The sequence below is a fragment of the Vespa mandarinia genome, chromosome 15 (assembly GCF_050613455.1).
Source record: "Vespa mandarinia isolate Hongniang chromosome 15, ASM5061345v1, whole genome shotgun sequence".
NCBI lineage: Eukaryota > Metazoa > Arthropoda > Insecta > Hymenoptera > Vespidae > Vespa > Vespa mandarinia.
The window spans coordinates 2253768-2280000 of NC_140824.1; the positions used below are offsets into that span (position 1 = coordinate 2253768).

A 26233-nucleotide genomic window follows, 5' to 3' on the forward strand; every position below is an offset into this window, starting at 1 on the left:
CCCGCTTCTATATTAGACTCCACTGACTCTGCTTCGAGTTCATCGATGGTCATAATCTTGTTCGGTCACTTCGATAGTTCAAAATCCGTAGGCATACTTTCGATAACCACGTTCGTTACGTTAATTTAATCAATTGGTTCGTCGTCTCGACTTTCTTCGCATAATTCCTTTAGATTATTTGACCTTGACTTGCAGATAACATCGACTGCGAGTATATACCCACGCATAAACACGTGCATACAATGCGATGATATCCCATTTCCATTTCCATTTATTTTTTTTTTTTTTTTTTTTTTTTTATTTTACCAGTCCTTTCTCTCATACCTACGACCTGAAACAACAATAATCGTATCAGTATGCTTGATACTTTGTGACATGTGATTATTATAGCGATATCTGACTATCGAGGGGAAGCTTCTAATCTCACGGCTGGTTGCTGATGGAGGTTTAGCAATCACGTTGCGTGTATATTAGCTCTTTAAACGCACCTACGCATTGTACGATGACCGCAGCTGAACGATTGCTGCGGTAGTGGTTAAAAATTGATGCGGTTTATATAAAAAAAAAAAAAAAATTAGTTCTTACGAATTGACCGATATTCGTTAGAAAGAAATGTGGTTATGCATTTTTCTCATCGAAGATGTGACTTTTGTCACGTGGGTGTGTTTAAGGATTAATGCTGTATAAAAATGCTTATCATGGGGTCCTGGATATGGGAGATATAAAAGAATTCATGTGTTAATCGTTTGTTCATGTTAAATGGTACTGTGTTGCAGGGGAGAAAAATTGTATGTCACCAAGGATAAAAGATCCAGAAGTTCGTATTGGAGAAGAATGGCATGCTGGGGATGTGGTCTCTTGGTTCTTTCAATTGCAATCATAATCGCCATTTTAGCTGCAAGTAAGAGAGAGAGAGAGAGAGAGAGAGAGAGAGAGAGAGAGAGAGAGAGAGAGAGAAAGAGAGAAAGAGAGAAAGAGAGAGAGAGAGAGAGATTCAAATACAATGATATATCTGTTACGTTACATTTTCTATATGAATATTTTTAATAAATAATTTTGATCGTTTCAGCTGGTGTGATTCTCACTCAGGAAGCTACAGAACCTCTAGATACCATAGACCAAACTAATTCTCGTCAATTTGATGGTGCTCAATTGGCTGGAAGTCAAGAATATATGAAAAATCCACCGACGAGTCCAGCTCCGGAAACTTCCAGTTTTCCAACATGGCCTACGACTGATGAGACATTGTATCAAATTGTACCGGATGCTCTCGATGGTCTATTAAAGTTAGATGATTTTGTATGGGACGAACAAATGAGTGATCCAAAATCTAGAGTGTACAGAGAACTTGCGTCAGAGATAGAAGAGTATCTTCAAAATATGCTTCAATCTAATACGAGAGACTCACCGGTAATTAAAGTTTATGATGTTAATAAGGATTCTGAAGTAAAATTCAGGATAAGTCATCCTTTGTGGGCTACACCGAAAGAAACTCAGGAGAATATCGAAAAAGCTGTTCGAGAGAATGGCAACTCGATTGGAAGATATCATCTTGGTAGATTGCAAGTAGGAGAACTAATTGATCAATGTCAAGATGGTAGTTTAGTTTGCGCAGAAACATGCAAGTATGATTATTCACAAGGATTGTTTGTTTGTTCTTGTATGCCTGGAAAAATATTAAACACGAATGGAAAAGATTGTTTGGATGAGAACGATTTGAGTAACATTGATATGGACGATACGATTTTATCACCGAGCACAGAATCGACAAAAGATTTTGTGGGTAGAAGTCGAGGTCCAGGAACATTGTTTGAACCTAGACATCCTGATAATTGGGATCACTCGGATTTCGTTACGAATTCTATGAATACTCAGTCATCTTCCAACGCAGATGTTGAACCTACTGTGCAACCGATAAATCAAGATGAAGAAATATCGGATAAAAGTATAAATAACGAGCCAAATCCCATGGCAGAATCAACTGCGGATCCAGAAATTTCCAGAGCTCATAATTCTGATATTTCTAATTGGATGCATGAATATTCTAAGCATCCTATAGAAGAACATTCTATTGAACCAGAGTCATCTGTTAAACCAGAACCGTCTGCTGAACCAGAACCGTCTGCTGAATCAGAACCGTCTGCTGAACCAGAACCGTCTGCTGAACCAGAACCAGCCGTAGAACCAGAGCCGTCCGTAGAACTAGGGCCGTCCGCAGAACCAGGGCCGTCCGCAGAACCAGGGCCGTCCGCAGAACCAGAGCCAGAACCGGCCGTCGAACCAGAACCGACCTTTGCGCCAGACCCGGCCATCGAACCAAAGCCGTCCTCTGCGCCAGAATCAGCCGTCGAATCAGAGCCGTCCTCTGCGCCAGAACCGGCAGTCGAACCAGAGCCGTCCTCTGCGCCAGAACCGGCCGTTGAACCAGAGCCGTCCTCTGCGCCAGAACCGGCTGTTGAATCAGAGCCGTCCTCTGCGCCAGAACCGGCAGTCGAAACAGAGTCGTCCTCTGCGCCAGAACTGGCCGTTGAATCAGAGCCGTCCTCTGCGCCAGAACCGGCCGTTGAACCAGAACCGACCTCTGTGCCAGAACCGGCCAATGAACCAGAGTCGTCCTCTGCGCCAGAACCGGCCATTGAACCAGAGCTGTCCACTGCGCCAGAATCGGCCGTCGAACCAGAGCCGTCCTCTGCACCAGAATCGGCCGTCGAACCAGAGCCGTCCTCTACGCTAGAACCGACCGTTGAACCACAGCCGTCCTCTACGTCAGAATCAGCTGTTGAATCAGAGGCATCCTTTGCGCCAGAACCGGCCGTTGAACCAGAGCCGTCTTCTTTGCCAGAACCGGCCGTTGAACCAGAGCCGTCCTCTGCTCCAGAACCGGCCGTTGAATCGCAGCCATCCTCTGCATCAGAGCCGGCTATTGAACCAGAAACGTCCTTTGCGCCAGAATCGGCCGCTGAAACAAAGCCGTCCTATGCGCCTGAACCGGTCACTAAACCAGAACTAGTTGCTGAACCAGAACCGTCCGTTGGTCCAGAATCGTCTGGTGAACCAGATTTTTCTATTGAAGTAGACTCTTCTATCAAAACTGAGCCAACATCTACTATAGAACCTGAGCTTCTTACAGAACTTCCTCCACAACCTAAACCTTCTACAGAACCATCATCACAACTTGAACTTTCAACAGAACCACCACCACAATCTGAACCTTCTACAAAACCAATACAAGAACTTCCTATGATACCTGAACATTCTACAGAAGAAAATACATTAACAAAATTCGAACCTTCTTCAGAATTTTCTCTAGAAGAAAGACCAATAGAAATGACAACGCAAGAAAATGTAAATTTACCCTCTGAAGAGCCAAAACTTTCTATGGAAGTAGACACATCTACAGAAATTTCATTACACTCAATTAATGATGTAGAATCTACAACATTAATAATGGAACCATCACCATCTATGACACTTACCGAATCAAAAGATTTTACACAATCTCCTATAAAAACTAATGCTGCAATGACAACAGGAGTTCCACAAGAATATCCACAATTGTCAGCTGAAGTGGAACATTCAACAATGCCAGAAATCCATGTCAAAACAACTACAGAAATTGAAACAACGCCAAAAATTCCTGTCGAATTCACTGTTAAATCGGAACCTTCATATAATTCAGAATCAAGAAATTTCAATACTAATATAAATGTAAATACTGATGAAATAGATAATGACGAGCCATTACCTGTAATACCTTTGCAAACAGATAATGAAGAACCTACAACAGAAACTTATAACGAACAGGTAACCATAATGTCGCAAGAACATAATTTAGAAGAAAAGGAACTACATGTGGTAACTGAAAGTATCACTACATTGCCGGTAACGATGACCACCATAAATAATAAAAAAGAAATTGAAGATACTACATTTTCGATTAAACAATTAGAAGATACAATTACTGAAAAAGAAAATGAAATAACCGAATTACCAATAAACAGTGATGTACAAATTTCTGATACTACAGTTCCAGCTGTTCAGCTTGAAGAAACGACCTTAAATATTGATATAGATCCAGCGAGAACATTAAAATTAGATAGTAAAACTATCATACCTGAAATGATCACCAACTCTGAAACCACTTCGGAAACACAAAAATCTATGTTAGAAACAAATACAGAATCAAATCAAGTTTCAATGAAGAATATAGATTCTGCAGAAATCGAAGTTGGATCTAATTTAACAGACAAATCAGAAGAGTCATTTTCGAATAATAATCATTCTATTAAATCATTGGATATACCAGAATCAAACGAGGAAGATATAAACGAGCCTAACGTTATAGAGCATGCACCAAAATCAATATTTTCAAGTTTACCCAAAGAATTTAGTCAAAACGTAGAACCTTTGCTGGAATTTGTGAATAATCAAACTGACGAGGAACATATTATGTTATTGCCAAAAGAGGAAGAGAAGAAATATGAACAAGATAAACATGCCATTATTCCTCAACTGATTCCTGAACAAATAACATATTTTACAACGAGACCAGAGGAATCAACGATGCATCAAGAAAATGTATTAAAAGTTAACGATCAGGTTATTGAGAAGAAAAACTTAACGATCGATACGATCTTAGATCGATCTACCGAACATCCTGAAGAGAATGTAGTTTCTATTGGTGAAACGATCGATCATTCTACCAATCATCCTTTACATCCTGCGATATTCCCTGAAAACATAGCGAATCACGTCGAAAAAATGGATCCCAACGAGGAAAGACATTTCGAAGATATGTCACCTTTCTTACCAGACGTTCAAAAGGAAAAAGAAACGTCGAAGAAAGCACCAAGATTGGACAAAGATGAGCAAGATGTTCCTAATCCTTTCGAAACTCATGTTGAAGATGTTATTATAAATAAACCTGAAAGAAAGGATAATAGACATGAACTGATGTATCCTGCAAATAAAAATGATAGTGAAGAAATCTTGACCGATCTTGATAATTATAATATCAATATCAAAGCAGATGATAATGATGTTTCGATAATACCTCAAGTAATTAACGAAACTGAAATTGAAATGGTTAATCCATTACAACAAAATGAACTTTTGAGAGAATCCGAAGATGATATATTGAAAGATACTTTGAACAATACTCGAACACTCGTGACTAATGATTTGTCCGATGATACAACGACGAATGATACTTTCGGTATTAAAAATGAACAGGATGAACAAGATGAAGAAATACTTAGGGTGGTACCATTAGATGAGCATAAGGAAACGAAAAATATGGAATACGAATTGGATAAAGTAGAAAGTACCACAGAAATTGCTCAAATCACTACGATGATGTTCACTAAAGAAAATGGAAAATCTATAGATGAGTTAACTATTAATAATAATAATAATAATAATAATAATAATAATAATAATATTGTAAATAGCTCAGAAAAACCGGAAGAAAATGCTCTAGAGGATCAATATAATGATATCAACGATGAAACGTTATCGAAGACTTTTGATCATAACAATAACGTTAAAATCGTTTCGTCCGAAGTTACTGATGATAAATCTAAAAAATTAATTATAAATAATATCGATGAACAACAAGATAAGATTAAATCAATATCAGACTCTGAAGAATCTCAAAGTACAACGGAAAGGATATTATCAGCGGAAACTGAAATGCCATCGAGCATGCCTTCTCCTTCTTTAGACAAACAAATTGATGATTCTAAGGTTACAACGCAGGTACCTGTTTTACCAATGGAGATACAACAGGACCTTTCTACAACTGAATTAATAGACAAAATTGAAGCAACAACAATTGCAGATGATAATTCGTTGTCAGATAATCATACTGAAAGTTCAAATATTATTCATGATGACAAAGAGAAAGAATCTATCACTATGATTCCAACTACTATAGCTCCAATGTATTCATTGGAGACTAAAACTACTCCACAGGTGTCAATTTTACCAGACGAATTGCAAACAACTGAACACGAATTCTTAATAACTACTTCTTCTGCGAGACCAGACACCATCAAGATGATCAATGATACGAAGCATAATCACAACAGGACAGCGACAACTATGATTTCAATAGAATATATTAATAACATTTCGGTAACTACATCCAGTTCTACGATGACTCCAGAAGTTGATAATACAACGAACGTTGTAATAGAAACAGACAATACAAATTTAACTGAAACGATATCCGCTGAACATGATAATATTCAACATACTGTTCTAAATGAGGAACCAAATAAATTGATGAATCTGATGACGATTCTTGAAAATACAACGAACTACCCTAAGCCAGAAACAGCTTTCACAATTTCCAACGAAGATTATGCTGCAATGGCAACGGAAATCAGTAGCGCTAAAGTATCAGATCCAGTTACTACCAGTGATGACATAAGACCAGTTACTGAAGAGATTCTAGATGATACGAGACCATACGATTTCGACTTTAGATCATTTTTCTCAACAACCACTATGGGAGATGTCATTCTCAACGAAGATTCGAAAGAATTGTCTGAGGAAGAATTGAAAGTAATACCATTAGAGAAAATTCAAGAGATCAAGAAAAAATCTACCGACAAAAAGAATCCAGATAAATATAAATACAAAAAAGAGAAGGAACTCAATCTGGAGGATCAAAGAATAGAAAATGTTACAACTGAGATCAACGAATCAATGATTTTGATCCCTACTGAGATTTCAAAGATTCCCGTCGAACCGAATGAAAATATTAGTATGGAAAACATACCTAACACTAGTACAGATTCAATTATTTCAAAATTCATTTTAGCTGATACAGAAGGTAAAATTGTGCCTATACCAAAATTGAAAATCGTTGAGATCACATCTAGATCAAATCAATCTGAATCGGAAGACAAACAAGCTCATGAACCAAGTACGACTATAGCTAGTCTAATAAAAAATAATACAGAAATGGAAGTAAATAATAAATATCCTAACTATATACCCGTATCTGAAGAGATTATAGAAGTTAATCCAGTTACAGAGCCTTTCATACTCATTCGAAATTATACTTTGTATCGAACGACTCCATTGATCCCAATCTTGGAAGTTGAACAAACAACGATTCAAAGTAATATTCCTATTGAACATAACGATATGTTGAATAATTCAAACGAAACTATTCTTCAGAATAACGTTCAAGAAACTAACAATTTAACAGTCAATACACTGAATCTTTTGTCATTGAATACCATGAGTTACTCAAAATGTAGTACAGGTCAATTTCAATGTACCAATGGCACATCTAGATCTGGTGCTTATTGTGTCAGTTTATCCGCGAAATGTGACTCCCAAAAGGATTGTTCTGATGGTTCTGATGAGCTTAATTGTCAGGAAGAGGGATGTCCTGGAAACTTCCAATGTGCCAATCGTCAATGTCTTAAGAGACATCTTGTATGTAATGGAATCGTAGATTGCGATGATGGTAGCGACGAACAGAATTGTCAAGATTGGAAATGCATCTTCGATGAACACCGTTGCACCAATGGTAAGTCTTAATTAATTATGATAATTATTAATTAAATCTCACCATTGAATAATATGTTCGCATTATTTCTTCATAATGAAACAAATGATGTGGAAAAACTTACAAAAGGTATAATTTTGTATTACAAAAATGGATCAATTAAAGATTATCACGATTAAACAAGTTTCGTATTTATTTCTAGGACGATGCATACCATTGTTATGGCTATGCGATGGAAGACCAGATTGCGAAAATCATCAGGATGAGTTTAACTGTGCTGAAAGTTGTGGTAACGATGAATACTTATGTCCTACGGATAAACGATGTATCCCACAAATATGGCGTTGCAATGGATCACCCGATTGCGCTAATGGAGAAGACGAAAAACTTTGCGATTGTTCTTTGAATCAATTCAAGTGTCATACCGGTGGATGTGTATCGAGGGAAGAAATTTGCGATGGTATCGAACATTGTCCTGATCATTCCGACGAGTGGGATTGCATTTCTAACTATTCGCTTGATCAAAGAAATAATACTGAAACTAATCAAGAAGAAAATGAAGAGAACAAATCGATGAGACAGCTGAACCACCGAGATACCCTTTTGAAAATAAGGTCAGTTTTCTAAAACCTCTTAAAAATAAAAAATAAAAATATCCTTAATTTAACGTGTAATTTAACAGGCAATCCAATGAAGAATATCGTTTGGTATGTTCGGATGGTTGGAGCAAAGAATTCAGCGATTCATACTGTCGTTCTCTTGGCTATGCTTCATCTCAGACAACCGATTTTAAAGCATGGGATAAAAGCCAACAAATAGTAAGACTGAAAACTAATCCAAATCATCGCACCCCACTAGTCAGTAATCTTCAACGCGTGGAATTCTGTGTCTCGGAGAAAGTCGTTGAAGTTACGTGCGAAGAATTTTCCTGCGATACGCATCATGTTGATAAAACTATTATGAAACCAGAAGGTGAAACTACAGATAATCTTATGCAATGGCCATCCGTAGTAATTTTGAAAGAAGAGGAACATGGTATAACTTGCACAGCAAGTATATTAGGACCTATGCATGCTTTGACCAGTTACTCTTGCGTTTACAAGTAAGAACTTATTCATCTATTCTAAACTATTCATTTTTAATTATTTAAACTTGTTAATTTGTCAATTGATATTTAATTGAATTTTTCTGTTAAATTTTAGGTACAGACAAAACGACGGATGGAAATTATTCACAGATGGAAATTTGCTTAAAAGTAATCCTGTCAAGACTATCATTCCATATACACAAGTGAAATATAATCAATTCTTCTATGACAACGATATCGCTTTGATCGAACTCAAAGAACCTTTGATTTTCTCGAAAAATGTTTCTGCCGTTTGCTTACCAACTTATCCTATCGAAGTACGTATTATATATATATATGAAATTCTTATGAATTGAAATAACTTGTACTTGAAATTAATAAATTGTCTAACATTTGATGATACTCTATATTTCAGCCGAACGATGTCTGTGTTAGTGTAGGATGGAGATTCCCAGTTAACGGAGAACTGGATTTACAACAATATAATGAATTCTTGCCAATGCCAATGTATGATTCTAATGAATGTAATACTACCAGCCATTATGCAGGATTTATAACAAAGTATAACATATGTATTGGCTTGTCCAATATGGATAAAGAGCTTTGTTATGTGAGTATTATTTGAATTAAAGTATAAATTATAAAATGTATCAAAAGAAATAGGTAAAAGATGATTTTGAAATTAATATATGTCAATATCTTACTCGTAGAATGACGAAGGAGCACCTTTAATGTGTGCCAGAGAGTCAGGAAAATGGAAAATTCAAGGTTTACTCAGTCACCATAGTAAATGTTCAAGAGGGCATCCTGCAATTTACTCTAGTTTGGAGCCTGCTTTAGATTGGTTACGACATTTGGTTCCTGCTTTGCAAACATAAATTTAAACAACTTATAAGATACGGATACTTTGGAAGTATACAAATAATTGGAAGTTAAAATAATGTTGGTCGTATACTGATCAATGTTTAAAAAAAAAAAAAAAAAAAAAAAAAAAAAAAGAAGAAGAAACAATTGCTCTGATTTTTTCGAGTATTTGCATACAAAACGCTTACAAAAGTACTTACTCTTCAAAAATTCTCAGCATACAAATGTTTTTTTTTTTCTTTATTGGAACTTATTTGATGTTCTTTTATGAATCATGTTCCTATTTATACTACAAAGTATGCTCTTAGTATCAGATGGCCATGAAATAATTTCTTTTACAATCGAAAGCACAGATATGCAACATCTATACTAAAAATTAATATCAGTGATTATATAAACTTATATATATATATACATACATATATATATATATATATATATATATATATATATATATAACGTGCAGATGTGTAGATTACAAAATCATACTTTGTTTAATATTAAGGAAAATAATATGTAAATACTGTATAAAGTAATTGTTTAATATGGTTAACGTGGTAATAGATTTTTTTTTTGCAAGTTAGCAAATTAGGTCTCTTTAAGTATTATACTCATACGAACACACGCTGCAAGTTTTGCTCGGAAAATATATGAAAGTTATATTAGGTTTGGACCAAAGTCAATCCAATAAGTATGAATATGCATATGAAAGTATTATATTTGTTGAATCTTTCTAGATTGTACGAAGACTCTTACGAATACTATAAATCAGAAATAAAAACATTTAACGGAAGAGACCAACGATAATAACATATTAACGATCGATTATATTCGATCGATGATTTGTCTCAGTGATTCTTGCGTAGAATTCCTGAAACGAATGATGGATAAGATTAAACAATAGATAGGGTAAATGTATATATGATTATTGTAATAAAATACATTGTTATTGATACACTAATAATGAAATATGTTCAATAGTGTACAATTTCATTTATGTTCAATAATAATATTATAATGAAACACTTTCATTTATGCATAGGCATCAATGAATTCGTAAGTATTTTTATATTTTAAGCCATGAATAATAAATAAATATATATATATATATATACATATACATATATATATATATGTATATATGTATATGTATATATATATGTATATATAAAAGTAATCCTGAACTCGATACCTTTACAATCATCTATGTAACCTCTACTCCAAAGAAACGCAGAAATGCAGAATAAATTAACGGTGTACTAATGTCACTTATCTACTTTTTACTAGTTTCAGCACGTGTAATTTCTTTATCCAAGCTAATCAATGTTTTAGATATACTATCTATCACATCGTTATACATACAGAAGACAGAATGCATATTTTTTGTAAACGCTTCGGCTTCCTCATGTATTTTCAATTGTTTCAAAGATAATTCATTAAGTTTTACAGATAATTCTGGAACATCTTTTAAAGAATCTGTTTCTAAAACTGGCATCAATTCCTGTATTTCGTTTAAATATTTATGATTATCAATAATTTCTTGCTCCAGAAGTAGCAATAAATGCAATTTAGCTTCTATGGGCATATCTAATTCTTCCAAAGTTATATCTAAGTGTTTATTCAATTCTGGTAATCGTTTTATAGCCTCATTTATCTTTTCCCTGCCTGATAATGCCGAAGAGATCAATGTATTCGTATGTAAGAGATTATCGGTAATAGATGTTTCTGGTAATGGATCGTCTAGCTGCAATACCTTCCCAAGTCCATAAATCTGCTTTTCCAATTCTAGTATCCTATCTTCTAATAACTTGACAGACGTCATGCTGAAAATGAAATAGTAACTTATAAAATTTCCTAACAAATTAAAATTATTTTAAAGAAGAGATTAACAGATATAAAATAAGTTGGATTAGTAAATATATAAAAAATTATTTAATATATGACTGACCCTGTATATGGTTGAGGTTAACTTTCGTATAGATAAGTGTTCCGCTTATTCAGAAGAAACCTACGAAATAATCACTACAAAATAATGAATCTAAGAACATTACAATTGAAATATACAACGTACCAATAAATGTAGCTATAAATCTTTACAATAATCTAACAATTTTATAATGACAAATATAACATATTTAAGACTATTTAACCAATGTTGCTCGACATTAAGACGTTTGACTTGAGCGACAAGTGCGGAAAAAAAATGAACTAAAAACGCATTAGAATCCTGTCCCTTCTTTCGATTCGTCGTATTGACGCGCGTAAATTGAAAAACTGTACTGTAAAAACGAGGTATGATTGTCAATTGTTAGATAACAGCAGGTACAAAGTCAATACGTATTCCGTAAGAAAATTATTTAGATTATACATTAACGTTTTTCTTATACTCGATTGACATTACGTGTATTATTTTTTTTTTTGCATCTGTTTTAAATTATTCATAACACACTAATAATTATGCAACGAGGCAAAGGATAAATCAACACTTACGTCCTGCAATTTATTTGTTCCTGTCTTATTGTATTATCTATACAAGTATACATTTAGAATATTATTAATATAAAATAATATTAATTATATTTATGTATATAAATATGTATATGTATACATATAATGTATAAATGGTGTAAACCATTGTGAACACATCTCTTGATAAACAACGTCTGTAATAATAATGGCGATATTCGTAAGGAAAAGAGTGGCGAATTTGAATTATACCCGAGAAATAGAATATTACGATAAAAAAAGAATAAGTAGATAATAAATTCTTAATGCTATGTTAAACGTTAATTAATGATTCTCTTATAATTATTACATTATTAAAACATATTATCACGAATTAAACTGTATACTTATAAAAATTAAAAATATTTTGCACCTTTTATAAATTCTTATGATTACGATCCTGTAAAACCCAATCGACTCGCCATCTAGTGCCAAAATATAGCTTTAATTATTCCTGACAACATCGTAATATTAATTAATTAGAATTAATTATCAAATCATTACAGTTACAATTTTAATCAATTAAATTATATTGTCGTTAGAACATATCGTAAAACTTATCTAATATATTACATAATATATTACGTAATATATGATAATATTTATAATACATTATATTTGTATTATTAATTGAGACAAACTTTTTTTTATTCAATTACAAAAGAAGAAATATTAATATATTCAATGAAATTTCGAATATATACATGAATATAATTGCTTATCAGAGATAAACCTTTATGTATGTGTGTCTCTATGTACGTACTATATCTTTTTTTTCGTTTAATTTATCATAACAATTGGATATCAATATTCGATCTTAATATCACCTGTAAGCAACTTTCTCTCTAAAATTTTTCCACCTGTACATATTTACTCTTCCTCCGCGTAAAGAATTTTAATGATTGACACGATATAATAACTTTAAATAACACTAATATATTCTATCAAATGATCAAATATTTATTATCAATCTCATTATAATTATAAGATTAAACGATTGAAAAAGAAAAGAAAAAAAAAACAAATGAATCTCTATTGCGCGAAAATATTTTATGTTGTGGAAATACTATATAAGTTGTGCGCATGTGCGTATATACGAGCTTAGAAGGGATTTATAGTATGGTAAGCTCGTAACATCAGTTTACGTTAAGCAGCAGTCGCATCACACAAAATTAAATCGTAATTAACAAAGATGACCTAAATTCAATGATAATAACCTATAAAGGATTCTCTCTCTGTCTCTCTCCCTCTCTCTTTCTCTCTCTCTCTCTCTCTTCCTCTCTCTCTCTGCCACCTTACTTAATCATTTAAATAATCTTCAAAATATTTTTACGTTTTATCAATATCATGTTTCTATTTTAAAAGTTATTTATTAAAAAAAAAATTAATCGTCATCTTTGTTATCCATGAAACATTTTGTTTTCCCAAGATAAGACGATATTAATAACAACACCGTAGATCTAATTTTAATCAGAAATAAGGTTAATCTGTATTCCAAATTAGATTTTGATAGATAATTAATAGATAATGAGGCCAGATCCTAAGATGAGATCAGATAAAGGAAAGACGTGTATATAGTGTATATATATATATATATATATATATATATATACACATATATATACATGTATACATGATACACACACACACACACACATATACACCATATATTAGTTTATGTATATGTACCATGTATATGATATGTAAACGTGAATATGCGTATGCTATTTCAAGATAAGACTATAAAAGCATCATTTTCAAAGGACTTACGTAATTATAGAACTACGACGTTAGCTACAATCCTTCGGAGTAGGTTTTTTTTACGATTAATTAATTATCGACCTAAAAACCATCGTCTACATACGTAGAGATATAGTAAAAAAAGAAAGAGGCTGATAAAAACAGAAAGAGAAGAAAATATAAGGAAGAACAAATAGTTTATGTTAATAAAATGTATCAACGTTGATCTCGAATCCATTGGTTTATATAATAAGAAAGGAATTAATAAAATAATATATATATATATATATATATATATATATAATTTATGTTAGACAATATTTCATTCAATTAACGATTATATTAATTACTTTAGTTATACATATAATTACATAATGAAAAAGTTTCGTCAACATTGACGAATTATTCCATAGACATGTATATCATTGATTAATCTTTTCGTATATACGTCATGAATCATTGACGATCTATATCATAGATATATACACATTTAAATGTCGAATAATAATTATTAATCGAAATAATAATGAAATAATTAATTAATTTTATCGTTAATTAAATGATTGATAATGAAACATTTCGATTATAATCGTTAATTGAATATAGTTCAATGTCGTACATTAAGAAGAAATAATCTTATTCATTTAATTCATGACATTTTATTGTATATTAACTGAATACTCATGGAGTTCACAAAGTGCTCCATTTAAAAGGTATTACGACAGTTACAACGGAGGAACGATCAAATACGACATACATACAATATAGAAATTGGAATGGTATATATATATATATATGTACATACAATTGTTAAATTTAAAGATATGCAAAAATAAATGTTTCCTTACTAATTGAAAATTGGTACTATTTAAAATTTTATATTCGAATAAATAGGGAATCGAAGAAAAAAGAATATTTTGAAAAAGGTATAAGAAACGTTAATAAAGGTTCCGTTATGAGTTACGTCGTTGGATGAAGGAGCAGAGGCAGCAGATCGTGTATCGAGATAAGTAACGAAGAGGGTGAAGGAGAAGGGGAAGGAGAAGGAGAAGTGGAAAGAGAAAGAAAAAAAGATGAAAAAGAAAAAGCAAAAAGATTTCACGTATAAATATACCACTCCTCTCGAATGTATAGAAAGGGAGCATAGGCGAATGGTCAAGGAAGCGAAGTAAATAAAAGAAAGAAAGAGAGTGAGTGAGAGAGAGAGAGAGAGAGAAAAAAAAGAAAAAGAAAAGAAAAGAAAAGCGCGCGCGGATAGTACGTAGTGGGGATAGAAGATCGGAGCCATCTGTCATGGCCGATACTCGGTGCGTGGATGTAGTTTTGGTCGGTCCGTGTCGGCGCGCGGAGCGTCCTACTGCTGGTGTTGCAGTGAAAAAAGATGGGTCGAAATAATGGGCAGACGATTAAGCGAAGAAGGCGTTAGCGATCTGACGATCCTCGTACCGGATGATTTTTTCGATAAGTCCGGGACGATGGAGTCACGGACACGACGAAGTAGATTACGGAGCGTCGTAGGGATATGTCTCTTTCTCGCTTTAACCGGGATCGTTTATCTTGGTTACTTTTGTCCGGATCACGTGTGTGCCCTGACTAATCGACAGGACATCAAGGACTCCGCGAGAATTTCAGAGGGTCTCTCTCTTGGAGCACCCGCAGCTGCCTTGTCTTCTGTCTCCATCGAGATTGACAAGAATGGTCTCTTTTCTGTACATCCTGCTTTTAAGCTTCAAAGTATACAAGGAAGCCTTGGCTATGATGATGTCTTTGCCAATGATACTTTTCAATTTGACATCAATGCTCATGACGTCATGGTTTTCCTGCATATTCAAAAGACAGGTAAACCTTCTGTCAGAATTGATAACACTGTGTATACTTATCTTATGTAAACTTGCAAATGTGCTCATTTATTTTATCTATCTTATTCTTAGCCAATATTTCTTTGAAATAGATTCTCTTATTATTGCATCGATCATAGGTTCTACGTTAAAGTATATTTTAGAGCTTAACCATAGATCTCTTTGGCTAAAGGCCAAAGCAATGCAATAGTACATAATAAAACCATGGAAACTTCCCTTCTGACCATTGTGTAGTTAAATCTATGCATTATTCATTAAGCATCCTCAAACCTGCAGGTTCTATCTTAGAAAGAAAGAGAATAATTCAACAAAGATGTTGAAGTTGTTTAGTATGCTATAGGCTTATGTCTTCCCTTGATTATCTACAGTCTTTCTTCCCTTATTTTTTTTTTTGTTCTTTTTTTTTTCCTATTAAAAAAGAAGGATTAAATATACGTACTAATACATATAAGTATAATATTTATGTTGCTATAAAAAAAAAACATTGATATATTTTATAGCTAATTTGTATTGCTAATGGCTTTCTGTTAAAGGGGGAACATTGTTTGGTAAACATCTAGTAAGAGATCTGGATCTCCAGAGACCATGTTCATGTCAGAGAAGACGTAAGCGCTGCCTTTGTTTCCGTCCAAATCGCAATGAAAATTGGCTTTTTTCTCGGTATTCTACTGGTTGGAAGTGTGGGTTACATGCTGACTGGACTGAATTAACTAGTTGCGTTGATTCTGAATTGAACAAAATTGAAGGGGAAGGAATTAAACGTAGATATTTTTACATAACTATTATAAGGGATCCTGTTGCACGTTATTTGTCTGAATTTCGACATGTGCAAAGAGGTGCAACATGGAGAGGTGCACGTCATTGGTGTGGAGGAACTCAAGCTAATATACCACAGTGTTATAATGGACCTAGTTGGCAAGGAGTTAGTTTAGAACAGGTGATATTAATATATTACATAATAATATGAAAAAACTACAAGTATATATTCTGCTCATAATATTCAATTATTTGTTACAAGAAAAAAAAAACCAACTACTAATATTTCATATTTGAAAAAAGCTATTTTTTAGAAATATACTATTACAACACACTTTTTATCTGTAATTTTTCCACTTTATTATTTCGCATAAATACAATACTTGTTAAGTGACCTGTTATCATGTTCATGAATTCAAGGTCTTCTAAATAATTGAATAACGGAATGAGTCATTACGTATGAATATTTCATGCTCTAAAATAAAACAAATAGAAAATTTTAATAATGCTGGTATGTTGTTTAACTTTTTATGTTATGATAAAAAATAAGGTTATAACACTTTGATAAATCAAAATTATTGTTTGTGCAGTTTATGGAGTGCCCATACAATTTAGCAAGCAATCGTCAAACAAGAATGTTGGCTGATTTGTCAATAGTTGGTTGTTACAACTCTACGCTTAGCAGCTTGGACAAGGATCGTCTTATGTTGGCTAGTGCCAAACATAATTTACAATTTATGCCTTTCTTCATGTTGACTGAGTACCAAAAAGTAAGAATTAGAAAGTTAAGATATAAAATTTGCATAAAAGCATGATATTAACAGCATTAACATAATATTGATTTGTCAAAATTATTCTTTTGATATATTTATAATGGTACTGTAATAATGTAACAATTTAAATAACAATAATTTATAAGTTTTATATTTCATTTGAATTTTTCGAATCTTCTATCAATTTTTCATTTGCTAGCTATATTAATTGTATAAAATATAATTTACTTTATTGTTTAATTGTTCATATGAATGTTTAAATTTATGCATGTAATATTTCTTAATATCAAAAAATCATATATATTTTTCCTTGTATATATTTCTGTTATCATTATATAGTTGAATTCATGGGCTTAAAGTTTAGGTAGACTTAAAGTAAATATTTATGTTTCTCTGTTTATCTTTAACATGTGTGAGCCATAAGTGTATTCTGTGTGCTTGTTGCCTTTAAAATCTTTCTCTTGCTTGCAAGTTTATTTTTATTACCAAGTAATAATTTTTCATGCTTTTATGTCATAGTTTTTAATATAATATAAAAAAAAGAAAGTTTTAATTACAAATCCGTTAATATTATATTAAGTAATGTTTTATGTTAAAGTTAAGATTAATAAATAATTATTTAAAATATTAGGTGGGCCAGTATTCATTTGAAGAAACATTTGGAATGAGATTTGCTGTTGCCTTTGAACAGCATAATGCCACTCTTAGTGCAGCTACTATGGCCACTCTTAACCCAGAACAATTAGACGCAGTACGTAGACTTAATAAATTGGATCTGGAACTGTATGATTTTGCAAAGAAACTTGCATTTCAAAGATTTAGAAGACTCAAAGATCGCGATCCTTATTTTGTGCAACGATTTCAACATCTTGGAGAATTACCCTCTAGACAAAGTGCCACAGAATTTAATTGGGACTCTGTTATTGAAGATACAACAGATAACGAGTAATATGTGAGTATATTGATAAACATTATCGATGCTTCGCATTTACGAATAAATACAGCGGTTGCACTGGATCTGAGTATCTCAGGGAAATGCCCTTGGAACAGAATGCTTTATATACATATAGTTATCAGGCGCATTTGTTGCGTGAATTTTACCAAAAGTGTTGTAGAATTTTACTTGGACAAGACCAAAGAGAGCTCCAAGAACCTTGGTATTATCCTTGGTACTTTTTCAGTGGTTTCATATAAGAATAGAAGTCAAATAATTATAAAAATAAACAAACAAACTTTATATATTCTTAAAACATTTGCAAACACTCTGTGAAAGCTCTTCCATATATGTATATGGCTAATATAACTTTGCTTATAATGCTGAGAAACAACTATAAAAGTACTGATTTTTCTTCTATATGTGAATATGAATTCATGAATGGGATTGCATCTATATTTGGTAAAACAAATTTTTATAATAGATACACATGTAGAATTTAAACATTTTATGCGTTCAACAGGATTCAAGGGATTTGTACAAAAAAATTAGAAATAGAAGTTCTATTTCATTGTGATAAAATCTTTATATCTTTATATATGTGCACTTTAAAATGTAGTTTCAATACTGAGAAAAATCAATTTCTTCAATCATAAAATGATAAAGTTCTATTTTATTTTTATCAGTTTCATACTTGTCTAATATATTTATCTAAAAATATCATTAAGTGTATGTCTTTTTGTAAGTAAAAAAATACAAATGTTACATCTTTTTAAATATGGTATTAGGATATGACTGCAAATAATTAGGCTCGATTAGATATAGAAGTTTAAAATAAATTATCTCTCAGTTTAAATGCATTTATAAGGAAAACTCTCATATAAGCGAGTAATACTTATGATGTATTTTTAATTAATGCAGAATTTATGTAAGTACATTTTTATATTTCAAACAATTTAGCTTTTGGCTTAGGGTTGTGACATCTAGTTATTAAGTATATATTTCGAATTATTATTATTATTCCAAAATAATTATTTTTCAATTACTTGTAATTATTACAATATTATAATATACACAGCTCTATGTGAAAACAAAAACATTTGATATTATATCGTATAAACATATAACCCTTGGTCCTGAGAACAAAAGAAAGATCTCAAATTATTATGTTTTATTTCTTTTTAGATTCATGAATAGTGTAATAAATTATATTAAAAATTGTATAACATTTTATCAATTTTAGGCATAATAATAATTTTAATTGGTAATAGAGCTTTTTAATAAATCATATACAGATTATAAATTACTTTTGTAAATATATCAAAAGATATATATATATATATATATATATATATATATATATTTTGTAATTGGATTATTTGCATTGTAAAGGAAATGGTATTAGGTTTATTATAAACAGTTTACATAGTTTTTAAGTGATAAGATTTTTATGAAAGAAATTAGTGACAGAGGCCATACATCTGATAATTATCATGATATTGAATAGTAAATATTTAATTATATAATTATAATAAAATAGCAATTTGATTTAGCATGTAGTATTTCTGATAAAACGATCAAATGGCGTCCAAAACAATGAGTGGAGTCTGGTAGAATTACTTAATATATAATATGCGTAACTTTTAAATAATTTAATGAAATGAAATTATAGATATATTGGTCACTCAAAATAAAATGGAAATCGTGTTAAATTTAATTAATTATTAATAATTACTGCCTAATGAGAATTATGTGCAATACAATTCGCTGGGTTACCATTATAAATATTTCATATCATCCAGTCATAAATTAAATATAATATATCTTATACCTTTTTAGCAAATATTTTATATATCATTAAGGCATAGGTTGCAAGGGCTCTCTTGGATATATTAATGTTGGTCTCTCGAATGAACACAATATTCCTATAATAAAAAAAAAAAGGAAAAAAAAAAGAAAATGAAATAAAATAAAATAAAAAAAAAAATACTAGAAAACCAGTGCCATAAAATTGCTATTTTACACATTATAAATATGTCTATAAAAAATACATAAATTAATGTTTAATGGAATTAAATCAAGCATAGCTAGAGATAATAGTTGCCATCAACAATAATGAATTGTAAATTTGTGTGAAGTGTATTTTACAATATGATTTTTTCACAATATGAGGAGTCATATACAGAGTCATACATGAGTAAGAAAGATTGAGTGACAACGATTTCTTGGTTCTTTTTTTATGTCTTTTTTTAAATTTAGATTTCATTAATATCAATTTTAATTTAGCTTAGATATAACTCTGTATATAGCTCTGACTTAAGTTATTACAAAAACACATTGTTTTCAATCGAATGACCTACTTATAAAAATACATAATAATTTATAGAAATACATAAATATGTAATTTGCATAAAAATAATGTTAAGGACCAAAGATTAACTATGTTTTGCAAGAATTTAAAATGCTTGCAGCACAATCATAAAAACAACCTTTTATATGTGACACAATAAATGCTCATTATATGTACAATAAGCAGAAAACAAATTTAATGCAAGGTTGCATTTAATATCTAAATGCATCGAAGAATTTATCCCATTATAATACGAATAATTAATTCTATATTACTGTGTATAAACAAAGTTATTTCTTATCGGTGTTTGGGATAATTATAACATTCAATGACTGTGTCACATAATATTAGAATGAAAAAATTAATGACAAATTTTATTAGTTTCCTCAATTTTGGGAAATGTAATATTTTATTAATTGCCTTTCGACTAATGTCTTACATTTCTTTGTAATTGTAACAAGATTTAGTATACTATGTTAATAATACCAATTAAGGTTAAAATCTTTTGTGCATTACTCTGGATTGTTAATTATTTTTAATATTTATGTAATTATATATAAAGATACGCATATATACTCAATATATTAGTTTCGATCAAAAATTAGCTTTAATGTTTTAAATTTTTGGTATCTAAATATGTTATGAATTTATTATCAATGAAGAAAGCCATGACACTAGCCCATTAAAGCAAATAAGAATAGGCCTAAGATGTTGGTATTTTATTAATAATGTCAGTGTAAATAGCATCATATCGTTACTTCATTACAAATCAATAATTATACGTAAAGACGCGTGTAAACATGATACACATACATATGTAAATAATTTCGTGTGTGCAGTAAATAAAACATCATTAATAATAATTAATGATCAATCTATTATTGTACGATTACATATATACATGAGGCATACATATATATTGTTATTATGATTTATTAAACTCTCTGTTACTATACAACCAAATTGGAAGTTTAGTAACAGTAATAAATATGGAATATATGTATACCAAGTTTAAGTATACTGCTGACTTTGTCTCTAAAATGAATGTTGTAAACTTTTTAATTTTAATAAAACTAAGAAGGTCTCAACAAATTGTATAGATTTACTTATAATACAATTATTAAACTATTAATATACTCGCGAGATAAAAAAAAGAAAACTGTAAGTATTAGACAAAATGTTTATTTTGCAGTTGCTAATCAAATTTTATATATATATATATATATATATATATATATATATACACATATACACACACACACATATATATATATATTACATTATAATAAAGATTTCTTATTCATGTTATTATATATAATCTTTAACTGCAAATAGAATTATATATAATTATAGCAACATTTGTTCGCATTTAGAATAGACAAAATGTATTTTGAATGAACAATTTAAAATTGTCTGATAATTAGCCATTTCAACATTATTCACATTGTGTGTATCGCTAGAGTAATGATTGTTCTACCATTATTTTTTCAAAACCCATTGGTGGAGGATGAGTAAAATTATCCAGAATTAAATCTAGTATAGCTCCGTCGTCAACTGAAAATTTTTTCACAATATAAATTTTATAATATAAGATAATAATATTAACCATTGTAAAATTTTATAAAGATAGAATTGAAACAGACCATAAAGCACAGGATAAATGGTTCCTTTGATACCAATAATTGGGGCTTCCAAAGATTTTCCATTTACATAAAAATTTAATTCTACATGATCATAGGAGACTCCCTAAAAGATTACAGATTATTTTTGTACTATCGTTCTTTACAAATAATATAACTTATAATTCTTACAACAATATCTCCTTCTTGAACAGGATTTTGAATCTTATGCAATTCTTGTTGATTATGTCTTAAAATGCCATCAGAATTAAGAGCCCAACTTTCACTGTCACTTCCTCCGATTGCGGTATTAAGATTTGTAGATTTGTTAGCTAATCCAATGGCCCATATTCCACTCTGTTGTACTTTAACTTCAAAATAACTCTTGCTTTGGGCAAGAGGTGCATTTGTTAAGGCACCACCACGTCCGCAAACTCTTAAACCTTTTCTGACTATAACTACTTCATGCCCTGAGAATTCAAATCATGTAACTGTATCAGGATAATAATGAAATTGAGAAAACATATTCCTTTGTAATAATCTTCTTACAGGAGTCACACTTAATACAATTGTGATGATACTCCAAATCAATATTCATTGTTATTTTCTTTTCTTTTTTTTTTTTTTTTTATATATATATATTTTTTTTTTTTTATAATCTCAATTTGCTTTGATATTTATTATTGATAAAATATCTTATAGACGACATACTTCAAATGTAATATTAAAATTTAAATATAATACATACTATTTTGACAGATGTCAAAGAAAAGATTAATAAATACGTAGATACATTTTCTACAAGTGATCAGATTTACTTGAAAGATTTCTCTGCGAAAAAATGACGGTTACCCATATGAGTAGTATCCAAACTAATCGGATTTGGTTCTCTCTTTGGAATTTGGGTTGTCGTGAATCCAATACCATCAAAACAATTTCTCAGACAGCAAAACATCTTTTCTTTTTTTGTTTTAACCTTTCGACCGATCTATTCAAAAAAGTAAACACAACATCGTATCATTCGCACGAGGAAAACATTAATTTTTCCTCCACTAAAGGTAATCTATACAAATTTTTCTTCACTCTTAATCACTTTATTACACGAGAAATGACGAGGAGATCGTTAAATAAAAAGAGCACAGTGTTTTGTAGAAAATTAGCAGGTACTTTTATACTCCGAAACTTCGTGCGACTTATTCAAAACTTGTATGTGTAGTAACAAAATGGCTTCCCTATTGACACATTTAATCGATATTTTACTCGTTCTTTTTAATTCTTATTAGATTTTTATATAACAATAAAAGAAATAGAGAAAAAAAAATTGAAAATAATTTCTCTTCGATACTATGAATTAAAATTCATTTATAATGAGAAATTATTTACTATGTTATAATGTAAGACAAATTGAAGGTTAAGTTTTAGAATATTTTCATTTGTACAATTCTAATACGTGTATCGCTAAATTTTAATTATAACTTCTCAAATAAGTTAGATTTATTTATTAGGAAGGGGAATATAAATAATATTACAAAGTTATAAACCAAATTGGTATTTATTTATTTATTTATTTATTTATTTATGTATGAACTTATATTCGGCTAGGATACAGCATCTGTAAATAGAATGAAAGAAAAATGTGTATATCTATTAAGAAATTTAGAATCTATAATTTATATTTTGAAGAAATATATACTTACAATCCTAATGCGGTGACCCATAGCTTTTGCTGGTAAATTTCTCTTAAACTTAGCACGAACTGAACCACTAGTACCATGAGGACGTGTTACTTTACCCCAAATAGCTCTTACTTTCGTCTTTTTTGTTGTCTTTCCAGGAACAGGTGTCCTATTCTTGGCCTGGAAAAAAAAATATTCATAACTACACATCCTTATTGATCAGATTATAATATTCTTATATCGCTACACTCACTTTGTATACATAAACACATTTCTTTCCAATATAGAAATCGGAATCACTTTTTGTTCTAGCGCCTTCAACCTTTAAAAGGGCAGTATGTTCGTGTTGATTACGAAGACCACGCTTGTAACCAGTAAAAATAGCTTTTGCATAAAGACGTCCATGTCTTTTAAAAGGCCTCTTTTTCAAAGGTACAGGTTCTGAAGCCTTTTCTATTGGCTTCTTTGGAGCCTTTGTTTTAGATTTTGGAGTTGCAACTGTGTCCGCCATTTCTGTGAAAAATTTATCACGATAAAGAAAATACACAGAGTGATATAAATTTTATTTATATATTATATATATATTGAAGATTTACACAAGTATAAACTTTTTTTTTTTTTGATTGAAACTCATTAAATTGAATTTTTTGAAGATTCTACTATGTATGAAATTAATGTATTCTTATTTTTTTTTTTTAACAATAAAGAGACAAAATGAAATCTATAAAAATATTCTATGATAGAAGATCAAATTATTATTTCACATGTTTTTTTATGTTATATATCAAAGACACACACAAACACTCGTAACGTGTACGTATTTCGAATCTATCGAGATCGAAAGATCTTTTGCAAAATGTTATTAAATAAAACTTCGAAATGCACGTTAATTTAACATCAAACAAAATCTCATTATTATTTATCTATTTTTTTCATTAATTACAGATATTTTTATAAATAATTACAAAAGCACATAGGGAAGAAACGTACCGGATATTTATCATGGACTAAAAGAAACAGGAAACTCTGGCCCTCTGGCGAAGATGATATCTTTAACAAACATTTGATTTTACCGACCGAACGAATATGTTTAAACTATAGATGTCGCTAAATGTTTATTTCTCGTAACAGTCCTAAGGAACTATTTTGCGCAATTGGCGGATTAAGTGTTATCTCTTTCTTCAAGTATTACAAGATTTTCAGATTAGTTTCTTTTTAATATTATACATTTCGATGTTATTGAAAATTATCTACAATGCATATAACAATCTACCTACATAGAAAGTAAGTACGTTAACAATACAATATTTAATTCGTTTTATAGTTTTTTCTTTTTTCTATTCTTTTTTTTTTTTCTTTTTTTTTGTTGTATATAACCCCATAAATTCTTTGTGATTTGATCGAACGGAACATTCGTCGTATTATTTTATATTTTGATTTAAGTTAATGTGTGGTTGCTATTAATGAAATATTCGACAATTATTACGAATATATATCTATATCATAAAAAATCGAACAATATATAACAGTATTAAAAAATAACGTATTATCGAGAACAAAGAATTTGTAATAATTCATACCTATTATGACAAACAATGCATACATTAAAGTACCTCCTACTGTCATACTGAATAATATAATTTAATTTTGTATAATATTACGAGAATTGTTCATTGTAGTGGAACTATAGAATATTACAACGAATGGTAGAAGGAAATTTGGTTGGTAATAATTTCTATTTATTGATCGTTCAAGTTATAGATACAAAAGGGTATCGGGGGATCGGTTTTACAGTACTTTCACCATTTTTTTCATCGTTATTTTCTATCGCTCTCAAGGTTGTTACGAGCAAATTCGAAATCGAGTATTCCGCTTCGCGAAGCGTGCAAATTATCCGATGCAGAATGTATACCACGCCTGCGTATAGAATCTACCGCATTTCGTGCTTTACCTTCGGTTACGATCCTTTCCGTTTCGTAAATGGTCACGATGGAAAAGATCGTTCTTTCATTATCTCTTTTGCTTATCGAAAAATTTATCGTCGATAAATGTATTTACTCGTTTCCTTTGAAGATTTATTGATATACGATATTATTTAACGATATCAAAAAATAATTCCTTTAAACTTTTGATCAGTCGATAAGTAGATTACAATTAATAATAGTTTTACTATCTACTACGTTAATCATCGATTATGCACTTTCCAAAATAATGACTCTTATTTAAGTTAAACGTTCATTCATATGTAATGTAATATTTAAAGAAGAAAAGATCGTTAATCTCTCGTTCTCTCTCTTTTCTCGAAAATTGATTAAACGTTTGTATTAATTTTCATGAAAAATTTATTAATATAAAATTATATTTAACAATTTGAAGAAATAATTTTTATAACTTTTCGATCAGTCAATAAATAGATACCATTAAAAATAATTTTAATATTTACTACGTAAGTCATCAATTTTGGTTATATCGAAAAAATATAACGAAAAAAAAAAAAAAAAGAAAAAATGGCGGCGATTTTCGCCCACATTAAACGTCCGTCCGG

The 26233-nt window shown here is 30.7% G+C and overlaps 5 protein-coding genes across 13 annotated transcripts in view; 2 read left to right on the plus strand and 3 right to left on the minus strand.

Annotated features, from left to right (window-relative positions):
- The window catches only part of LOC118444664 (uncharacterized), a 41239-nt gene extending 31554 nt beyond the window's left edge, over positions 1-9685 (plus strand). For 2 of the 3 annotated variants that reach the window (XM_035873146.2, XM_035873141.2), the window contains 7 exons: positions 777-901; positions 1070-7546; positions 7728-8139; positions 8208-8627; positions 8728-8929; positions 9028-9222; positions 9323-9685. In XM_035873146.2, coding sequence (XP_035729039.2) covers positions 777-901; positions 1070-7546; positions 7728-8139; positions 8208-8627; positions 8728-8929; positions 9028-9222; positions 9323-9490 — 7999 coding nt within the window. In that variant the 3' untranslated portion in view covers positions 9491-9685. The remainder of the gene's footprint in view (positions 1-776; positions 902-1069; positions 7547-7727; positions 8140-8207; positions 8628-8727; positions 8930-9027; positions 9223-9322) is intronic. The other variant, XM_085661710.1, reaches the window with a different exon arrangement.
- On the minus strand, positions 259-11667 carry LOC118444671 (dynactin subunit 3). 6 transcript variants are annotated; one of them, XM_085661712.1, is made up of 7 exons: positions 11548-11667; positions 11425-11484; positions 10669-11299; positions 9966-10347; positions 9677-9845; positions 9317-9473; positions 259-331 (listed from the first exon to the last, which is right to left on the minus strand). In XM_085661712.1, the coding sequence occupies exon 3, from the start codon at positions 11296-11298 to the stop codon at positions 10750-10752; it is 549 nt and encodes a 182-aa protein (XP_085517838.1). In that variant the 5' UTR covers position 11299; positions 11425-11484; positions 11548-11667; the 3' UTR covers positions 259-331; positions 9317-9473; positions 9677-9845; positions 9966-10347; positions 10669-10749. The 6 variants fall into 6 exon arrangements, with proteins under 6 accessions (XP_085517838.1, XP_085517840.1, XP_085517839.1 ...); XM_085661714.1 differs by lacking the exon at positions 9966-10347 and having other exon boundaries at positions 9677-9840; XM_085661713.1 differs by lacking the exon at positions 9966-10347.
- Positions 11668-14925: 3258 nt separating this feature from the next.
- Positions 14926-20030, plus strand: Hs6st (heparan sulfate 6-O-sulfotransferase). Of its 2 annotated transcripts, XM_085661509.1 has the most exons (5): positions 14944-15560; positions 16114-16517; positions 16927-17106; positions 17741-18061; positions 18567-20030. In XM_085661509.1, exons 1-4 carry the CDS (start codon positions 15116-15118, stop codon positions 18056-18058), a joined length of 1347 nt encoding a protein of 448 aa, XP_085517635.1. In that variant the 5' UTR covers positions 14944-15115; the 3' UTR covers positions 18059-18061; positions 18567-20030. The 2 variants fall into 2 exon arrangements, with proteins under 2 accessions (XP_085517636.1, XP_085517635.1); XM_085661510.1 differs by lacking the exons at positions 16927-17106; positions 18567-20030 and having other exon boundaries at positions 14926-15560; positions 17741-18560.
- On the minus strand, positions 19887-23250 carry LOC118444545 (SPRY domain-containing protein 7). Its single transcript, XM_035872912.2, has 4 exons — positions 22865-23250; positions 22205-22482; positions 22037-22139; positions 19887-21947 (listed from the first exon to the last, which is right to left on the minus strand). The coding sequence occupies exons 1-4, from the start codon at positions 22965-22967 to the stop codon at positions 21850-21852; spliced, it is 582 nt and encodes a 193-aa protein (XP_035728805.1). The 5' UTR covers positions 22968-23250; the 3' UTR covers positions 19887-21849.
- Positions 23251-23545: 295 nt separating this feature from the next.
- RpL35A (ribosomal protein L35A) lies at positions 23546-24733 on the minus strand. Its single transcript, XM_035872915.2, has 4 exons — positions 24679-24733; positions 23942-24201; positions 23710-23868; positions 23546-23624 (listed from the first exon to the last, which is right to left on the minus strand). Exons 2-4 carry the CDS (start codon positions 24197-24199, stop codon positions 23601-23603), a joined length of 441 nt encoding a protein of 146 aa, XP_035728808.1. The 5' UTR covers positions 24200-24201; positions 24679-24733; the 3' UTR covers positions 23546-23600.
- Positions 24734-26233: the final 1500 nt, after the last annotated feature.